General features: G+C 38.1%; 1 protein-coding gene across 2 annotated transcripts; it reads right to left on the bottom strand.

Annotated features, from left to right (window-relative positions):
* Positions 1-1,031: 1,031 nt before the first annotated feature.
* LOC119810218 (olfactory receptor 145-like) lies at positions 1,032-4,493 on the bottom strand. 2 transcript variants are annotated; one of them, XM_038323585.1, is made up of 2 exons: positions 4,481-4,493; positions 1,032-1,960 (listed from the first exon to the last, which is right to left on the bottom strand). In XM_038323585.1, exons 1-2 carry the CDS (start codon positions 4,491-4,493, stop codon positions 1,032-1,034), a joined length of 942 nt encoding a protein of 313 aa, XP_038179513.1. The 2 variants fall into 2 exon arrangements, with proteins under 2 accessions (XP_038179513.1, XP_038179514.1); XM_038323586.1 differs by lacking the exon at positions 4,481-4,493 and having other exon boundaries at positions 1,032-1,970.
* Between the last annotated feature and the right edge of the window lie 5,005 nt (positions 4,494-9,498).

Genomic DNA, 9,498 nt, shown 5'->3' with positions numbered 1-9,498 from the left:
AAATTAAAACATAAGGATAGTCATCACACAGTAAACTTGCTTAGTCAAATTCTTCCCATTGAAAACAGAGCATGTCCTTATATTCACCTGCCTGCCCTCAAGTCCATGAATGGAAAACCTAATATAGGTTCCCTTTATGCTGAATGGCCAAAATCGCTATTTCATTTTCAGACTGTGACCACTGGAATCACAATAGGCTCGTCGCCTCTGCTTTATAGACTGATTAAGATTGTAGAGAGAAGAACAGGGTGAAAAGGGCATTTTCCCTCCATACCTGATCCTTTGGAAAAACAAAGGAACCTTTCCAATGAAATCTACTAATCTTCCCAGAGGATTACTAACTAAATCAGTGAGTCACTGTTGCTAAGACTACTGATACCAGTACTTCAGCGTCACAACCACATACATGCAACTTCTAGATGAACCCTAGTCACAGCAGCACTGAAGATGTAACACAATGGAAGAACAGTTGCCTAGCACTAAAAATGACATTGATGCAATCCCCCAAACACACACTGCAAATTAAAAAACTAAATGTGTACTTAGAAAAAAATTTATTGACCTTTCCACTTCTGGGTATAGTATCATTCAGGGTTTTGTCCTTAAGTCCTTATGATTTCTAGGGCTACAGTGTACCATGTTAGCAGATGGCAGAACACATGTTTTGCAAGTTTTCAATACTGAAAATAGATACATAGGATTTTGAGACTTATAGAACAAAGTGTTCGCTCTCCCCTAAATGATGGTGGGTTAATCATCCTTCACTGACTTTTCTTCTGAAATTTCCTCAATAACTAACTTAATCTTGCATAAAGTTAAATCATTTTGATTTTGCAAATTTCCCACCATACCTTTTGGGATATGTATGTTATTTTAGTTGCTGTCACGGTTTTTACAACACTGAGGGTCAAATGCATGGCCACACACATGTAAACAAATGTTCTATCAATTAGATGACCCTAGGCAGTCATCTCCCTAGTTGTAAACCTCATGTGTCTGAAGATTTACCTCCATAACAACACAGATTCTACTTAGGCAAACATACTTTTCTTTAAAGTTTTTTTCAGTGCAATGTGGACATCTTTATTTCTTATACTGTAGATAAAAGGATTCAGCATTGGACCCACAATGGTATAAAAAATGGTAGATACTTTATCTTCATCCCCAGACACACTAGAAGGCTTAAGATACATGAAAGCTAGAGCTCCAAAGAAAAAAGAAACAGCTATTACATGGGAGCCACAGGTACTGAAGGCTTTTGACCTACCCTCTGCAGAACGGATGCCAAGGATGTTGGAAACAATCAAGGTGTAAGAAATAAAGATAGTCAGGCTGGGCACTGTTACATTGACACCCACAACAATGTAAATCACCAGCTCATTGATGTAGGTACTTGTGCAGGAGAGCTTCAGGAGAGGAGGTAAGTCACACATGTAGTGGTTGATGATGTCACCACAAAAAGTCAGATTTAGCATGCAAACTATGTGGGCCATTGCACCCACAAACCCCATCACATTCACACCCACCATCATCAAGTGACAGACCTGATTGGACATGGTGACCTGATAGAGCAAAGGCTTACAGATGGCAGCATATCTGTCATAGGCCATGGCTGTCAAAATATAGCATTCATCTATAACAAAGAAGGCAAAGAAAAAGAGCTGAGTCATGCACTCTGCATGAGAGATTATGTTCTGCTTTACAAAACTCACCAGCATCTTGGGGATTATGACAGAGGAGTAGCAGAGATCTGTGAAAGATAGGTTGAAGAGAAAGTAGTACATGGGGGTGTGCAGGTGAGGGTTCAAAACATACAAAACAATCAAGCCCAGGTTCCCCACAATTGACACCACATATATTCCCAAGAAAAGGAAGAAGAGAGGCAGCTGGAGTTCTGGCTGCTGTGTCAAACCCAGGAGGATAAACTCCTTCACTGAAGAGTTGTTTTCTGAGGCCATTCCTTGGGTCATAGCTATGAGACCAGTAAAAAAGTAATATTAGAATGAGATCCCAGCCTCTCCAAACTATCCCATTAAAATGAGACTTAGAACAAAAATCAAATAATACATTCAAGTTCACACTTCTCTATGATTTTGATATCTACATTTTATGGGAGCTCATGTACAGAAACAAACTTAAGTGTATGAAATGCCATATCTCTGAGAATAATTTTCAGGGCACTAATGATCATTTTTGGTTTTGCATCATCTATGTTCTGCTTCTACCTTGACCATCCACCTCCCCATTTAGGCTCAGTGGTCATCTCAAAAGAGAAGATACAAGGCACATCAAAGACCAACTGGATTGCTCTGATATGATTTGAGGAAAACATAAGATTAAAAAAATCCAAAAGAACAAAAGAAACATCCAATTTGGCACTTACCTCTGTCCTTGCAGAGCTCACAAGTAACCTTGCTACCTCTTCACTGCGCTCACAGACGGTCAAGTATATGTAGCACTGATGAACTGTAAGGGGTATAACCCAGAGGGAAAAAAATGTTCTTTTCTGTTATCACTAGGTTTGGCTGTTTGGTGAGAAGGATATTAATTTTGAACTGGAGAAGCCAGAGACCTCAGTCGTCTGGATTCTAAGAAGCCATGAATTATGGATCATGATTTCTTGCTTGGGCTTTGCCTAGATGTCCTCTCTCACTCGGAGATTGGAAGTAGCATCTACTGATGTCACAAGGGCCACAAGATAATGACCCAAGAGGTTTCTGTGAGTTTTCAGTCTTAGGGACCTCAGTAAAACTTGGAAGGCTTATGATTCCCCGCTCTTTTCCTCAGGGATCAGGCTTTGCCACTATGGTGCTTACAAACCAGTCCAGAAGCAATGACATTAGTTTATAGGAGGGATACACTATTGTTTTCTTTTGATGCTTTTGCTTGAAAATTTTATACACATACACAATGTGTTTTGATCACATTAATCCTAATCCTTTTGCTACAATTCTTCCCTCAATATCCCGATACTCTTCCTTCTCAACTTCACCTATTCTTTTCTCTTATATTTTTTAACCCACTGTTTATAGTGTTTTTTAACCTCAACACTACCATTATGTATATGTGTATAAGGATGTCTATGTGATTTTAAGTGGACTCTCAGGTAGCACATCCTTGAAGAAAATTTACTAGGTTTATAATAGTAACCATCTACCAACAGCTCTTCAGTTCTAGGTGGAACTTCATAGCCATATCCTCCCTCCATGCTTGGATTTTGGTGGGCTTGATCTTAGCATATGTGAATATTTTCCAACCAGAGAGAATTCATTTGAGCAGTAAACATGTTGAATACTGAAAACATAATTTCAGCATAATCTTCTATCCCCTCTGGCTCTTTCAGTCTTTCCTTTCCCACTTCTGTTATGACCCATGAGTCTTGAGAGAATGTGGAGGTTCTGTGAGGGATTAAGCATTCACAGTCGCTTATTGTCTGCCTGATAACTAGTTTTGGGTGTGTGCGTTATCTACCATCTACTGCCAAAAGAAGAACCTCATATGAAGGTTGACAGATGCTTTAATCTATGGGTATAACGTATAATGGAAATTCATTAGAATTCAGTTTAATATTATATTCATAGCAGATAAGTAGTCACAGGTACTTCTCTAGGACCTATGATTGATCTATTCTCGGGCCCCAAAAACCATGCTAAAAATGAATACTGGTTGTGGAGCAAGCCTGAAATACAACCCCAAAATATTTGTTTACTCCAGCAACACTTATGGAAATATTACACGAGTGTATATGTCCTGCTAGGTCAGCCTTCACTGTAGATCTTAGGATTCACACCTGGGTAAAATGATTATTACATTTCTCCTTTGATAGTACATGTAGACTGTAAAAGCTGGACAATAGCAGTTCACCTCCCAACACAAAATATGACCCATTTTCAAATAATGATGCATTTTGACTTCTCTTTAATGACAAAGAGTGTTTGAGAGACAGCTAGGGGGGGGGGAATAATTAGTTTCTCAGCAGACTTTGAATCATGCTAAGGGAAGGTAATTGCTTATCATGACTTCATATATTGCAAGTTAAATTATGACACCTTCTATTCAGGTCTGTGTGTTTGAATTAGTTGATGAGTTTGACATTGTATATTGTGTTGTATGATCTAAGTCCATTGCTTTCATTTTTGAAAGTACCAAAGAACAAAAAGAGAGTACAAAACAGTTCATAAGTCAATATAGAATTTTTTAAAAGTTAGAAAGCACAAGAGCCAGTTTTAGTTTGACATAACCTTTATTTCTCCATGTTGTGACTGGACTATATGGTGTCTTCTGAACTAGGGTCTAATCATCAAGTTTGGGAATACACAAGAGCAGTGTCAATACCCTGTAATATTAGAAGATCTATGGGGACACTATTGGCTAGCAACTCCAAAAAAGATAGCTCATTCTTGGTCCTAGGCTTTTATTTGATACCCATGGTATCTAGAAGAAATGGTGTCTCTGCATGAAAAGGTACATCAATTTAAACTCTTTCTGGACATGAAAATATTTTAGGAAGCTTGTGCAATAATAGTTTACACATGACTTTCTCTAAAGTCTTTAGTGTTTGTTACCCCTCCTAAAACTCAGTCCTCTAGTCTGCCCTCCGATCTCCTGCCTGAATCATTCTTTCATTACAGCATGCATCTATGCTCCATTGTTACATACATTATTTTCCTGCCAGTTTGGAAACTCTCCACTAGAAAAGCATGAAAACCTGTCCCAGGTACTATGGATTCTCCATACTTTCCTTTAACAGATGAAATCTTATCTCCTTGTTTATAATGTCTGCCTTCATACATATCACACATGTTTCTTTATCTAAGTCCATAAGATCAAAGATATATGGATGCTTTCTTCAGAGCTAATATTGAATCAATCAAACCTGACATGTGCATGGGGAACTTTATAAATATATATAGAAGAATGAATAAATTAGTATCCCTCCCATGTTCTTTAAGAATACATACTGAATACTAAACAGAATATTTGTTCCACAGACAAAATTTATATAGTGCTAATGGTTATCCTTATAGACAAGAATGAGGACAAGGTGACATCCATAAGGCATGTAGAGCCAGTAATAACTCCTGGAGAGCATCACAGTGAACTCCAGACTATAGTTACTAAGCTCAGAAAGAAAGAAAAAAACATATATCTTCCATTCCAGAATGTCATCCTGATTTTCTGAAAATACAGAGAATATACAAATTATTTTGTCACATGCCTAGGGCATAGACTCAAATCAAAGGGAAAAATGTAACAAGGCATTATAAAGTTTAAAATATTAAAATCCCAGATTCTCTTCCTTTTGGGATGTCATTGGGAGACATTAAAAAGTATTGTTCTTTTGTGGCACAAAATTGAAAGATCTACAAGGACTCATAAGATTAATATGGCCAGAGTGTTCTGGGGAAGATGACTAGCACTAGAGAGATGGCAGTAGTCTTAGGTACAGAGGCAATTATAGCACTGGGAGAAAGAAGAAGAAAAGTAAGAGACAGAGAGTAGGGGGGAATATCTTAATAGAGTAATGTTCGGAGAAGATTTGATAAACACAGAAGAAAGAGAGAGAGAGAGAATAAGAAAGAAAGAAAGAAAGAAAGAAAGAAAGAAAGAAAGAAAGAAAGAAAGAAAGAAAGAAAGAAGATATAGAGAGAGAGAAAGAGAGAAAGGAGAGAGAAAAAGAGAAAGGAACAAAGGAAGGAAGGAAGACTTTGCAAAGAAGGACTAAATAAGTCCATAACAGAGAGAAGGAAGCAAAAGTAACACAAACCTTAATGTCACTAGCCTAAGTATTAATTAAATTGTGGGGTTGAAAGCAGAAATTAAGAATGAAATTTTGGTTAACATTTTAATTTACTATTAAACTACACATAAAATTACAATTTTGAAGCAGGGAAATTTGCTGACGAGTGTAAATAAATTCAGAAAGAACTGTCAGAACATGAGAAGTATACAGGTCATTTCTCTAGATAACAAAGCACAGGACTGGTGAAATGTATGGAAAAAAATTAAATAAAATAGCAGAAAAAAGAAATTATCCAACTGAAGATTTTTCTATGTAAGATAAGAAAATAAAAAGACAGCTACTCAAATAAATCTGAAATATTCCTGAATCTCCAAAATTACTAAGGGACCAAAAATTCCTTAGGGCAAACTTGAAATGTTCTCTACAAGACAGACTTTCCTTGGGGTCCCATGGTGATTAGAACTTGGTGATTCATTAAAATGTGTTCCATGGAAAATGTTAAGAATTGTTTTCTTGGTTGGTTTTTGTTTTGGTTTCCTTTGTTACTCATTTTTCCCCCACAGTCCATGCACATTACTTTCCAGCTGGGCAGTAGCGGGAAGCTTCTAGCCAGGAGCCATCTGTTTATCTCCAAGTTCAATTTCACAAGTGGCATCAGCAACGAGAACTTTTTCAGGTTTTTTAGGGAAAGCAATAATAATAGCCTTATTAATTTCCTGTGATATCTGGTAGACAGTGTATGGAACCCTTTTGGCCAGCAAGTTAGCATGATATAACCCATTCATGGCACTGGAGGTTTCAGTGGGTGGGAAAAAAAAAGTCGGACTGAGGTGCTGCCCCCCGCATTATATGGTGACATCCATATAATAACTTTTAATTAGGAAGCTTCTACAGGAGAGTGTTCCAAACAACTTTTCAAAAAGCCTTTAGTGTTAGCTGCTTCTTTACTTGAAGTTATCTACCATTCCCTCAGGATTTACAAATGCTTTTTGTTAGTTTTCCCATATTCTATGAGAAAGTATAATTGTGTGTGTGTGTGTGTGTGTGTGTGTGTGTGTGAAGTGCATTGATGATAACTCCCATTCCTTCTTTAGCTCCTCTTACTGCCCTTCTACCTCATCTTGCTCTCAAATTTATGTCCTCGTTTTATCATTTACTGAGGTAATTAGTGCTGTTTGTGTTATCATGGGTATAGAGGCATCTGTTGGAGTATGGGCATCCTAACAAAGCCACTTCCTTAAAAATACTGACTCTCCCTAGGCTAGCAAACTTATTAGGTGATATAAGAAATATAGAGATAAGGCTCATGAACCCATAACACTACCTGAGGAGCTATTGAGAGTTGTTGGCTCCTAGTATTAAGAGAGTTTGTGCTGATGGTATAACTCCTGTCAAGTTAGTCATGCTCAAGTGGTTCACCCCACATCCATGAGTATATGCCTAGCACATATATGACTAGGTCGATTGTTTACAAACATATAAAAATAGGTCATGAAATTGGGGGAGGATAGGAAGATAAGGAATGAATCTGGATAGAGAAGGAGTCAGGTGATTATGATCAAAGTACACTGTATGATAATCTCAAAAACTAATAATGTTATATTAGAAAATAGCCTATTATCATAATTGTCAAGTCTGAGAGACTTAGGCAAGAAGCAAACCCAAAACAATCCACAAATAACGATTTTTAAAAATGCTCATTTAAATACATCAAACAACTCCATTAAAAATTGGAGCTAAAGCCTTTCAGCACAAAATGCTAACAACTTCTTAATGATCTCCTAATGAAAGTTCCACCTCATCTAAGTAATATTTGTGGTAGTTAGGTGAGTGGGATCTCTTACATAATGCTTTCCTTTTATCCCTGATCAAATTTCAGATCTGTCACTTTGTGTGTCAGTTTGTTCCTTGTAAAACAGAAGCAATAACAGTAGCATCATGGACTTAAGAGAGTTTTTTTTTAATTCCTTAAAATAGTGTTTAGCATACAATAACTCAATAGGTAGTAAATTGCCAAAGCATAACAGTGGTAAATATAAATGTATTTTATTTATTTAATATGTTCCAATATTTTGTTGTATGTAATATTTCCTATATGATTTTTTGATATATGCCAATAATGTAGATGAAAAATATATAAGGGTGACATAAATATTTTTAAAAGAACAGCTAGATGGGCTGGAGAGATGGCTCAGAGGTTAAGAGCATTGCCTGCTCTTCCAAAGGTCCTGAGTTCAATTCCCAGCAACCACATGGTGGCTCACAACCATCTGTAATAAGGTCTGGTGCCCTCTTCTGGCCTGCAGGCATACATGTAGACAGAATATTGTATACATAATAAATAAATAAATATTTTTAAAAACAGCTAGAAACGTAACCTGAAAAACTATTGAAATTTTAAAAATTATGTCACCTCTTGTAACCCAGGCCCAAAAAGATGAACATGGGATGTACTCACTCATAATTGGTTTCTAGCCATAAATAAAGGACATCGAGCCTATAAATCGTGATCCTAGAGAAGCTAAATAAGAAAGTGAATCCAAAGAAAAACATATAGTTATCCTCCTGGATATTGGAAGTAGACAAGATTGCAGGGCAAAAATGGGAACTTGGGGGTGGGGTGGGATGGGGGTATTGGGGGATGGGGAGAGAAAAGTGTGAAGTGGAGGATGGGGAGAGCTTGGGGGAATGGGATGGTTGGGATATAGGAAGGGTGGATGTGGGAACAGGGACTTATATATCTTAATTAAGGGAGCCATTCCAGGGTTGGCAGAGACTTGACTCTAGAGGGGTTCCCAGGTGTCCAGGAAGATGTCCCCAGCTAGTTCCTTGGGCAGCTGAGGAGAGGGAGCCAGAAATGTCCAGATCCTATTGCCATACTCATGAATATCTTGCATTTCACCATAGAACCTTCACCTGGCGATAGATGGAGATAAAGACAGAGCCTCACATTGGAGCACCGGACTGAGCTCCCAAGGTCCTGATGAGGAGCAAAAGGAGGGAGATCATGAGCAAGGAAGTCAGGACCGTGAGGGGTGCGTTCACCCATTGAGACGGTGGGAAAGAACTAACGGGAGATCACCAAGTCCAGTTGGAATGGGACTGATGGAACATGCGACCAAACCGGACTTGCTGAATTTGGCTGACGGTGGAGGAGGACTGAGAAACCATGGACAATGGCGATGGGCTTGGACTCTACAGCATGGACGGGTTCACTGTGAGCCTTGTCAGTTTGGTTGCTCACCTTCCTGGACTTAGGGGGAGTTGGGAGGACCTTGGACTTAACATAGTGAAGGGAACCCTGATGGCTCTTTGGCCTGGAGAGGGAGGGAGTGGGGGTATGGGTGGAAGGGAGGGGGAGGGGAGGTGGAGGAGAGGGGGAGGAGATGGAAATTTTTAATAAAAAATGAGGAAAAAAATTATGTCACCTCTTGTCTATGTTAATCTCTATGTAGAAAATAAACTCATCAAATAAAAAATGCATATGCAAAATTATTACGAAAAATCAAGAAATAAACCAATTTGAGATAAAGAATGAAAGCTCATGGGTTGTCTTGGAAAGAAAAGATATGCAAGAGAAAGAAGAAGGTGGCCTTGTTCTTAAGTAAATTAAGTAGGCAGAGTAGTCTTACACTGATATAGGCAATAGACACCGTGTTGATTACAAGGAATCTGTGGATACCGCCAGATGATGAATGATTGAATATGAGACATTACAAGGTAGAAGAAAAACGGATACTTTAGAAAATTTGAGG

This window comes from Arvicola amphibius, chromosome 3 (assembly GCF_903992535.2).
Source record: "Arvicola amphibius chromosome 3, mArvAmp1.2, whole genome shotgun sequence".
Classification (NCBI taxonomy): Eukaryota; Metazoa; Chordata; class Mammalia; order Rodentia; family Cricetidae; genus Arvicola; species Arvicola amphibius.
The sequence above is the reverse complement of the archived record's forward strand: the minus strand, read 5'-3'. Positions and strand labels throughout refer to the sequence as shown.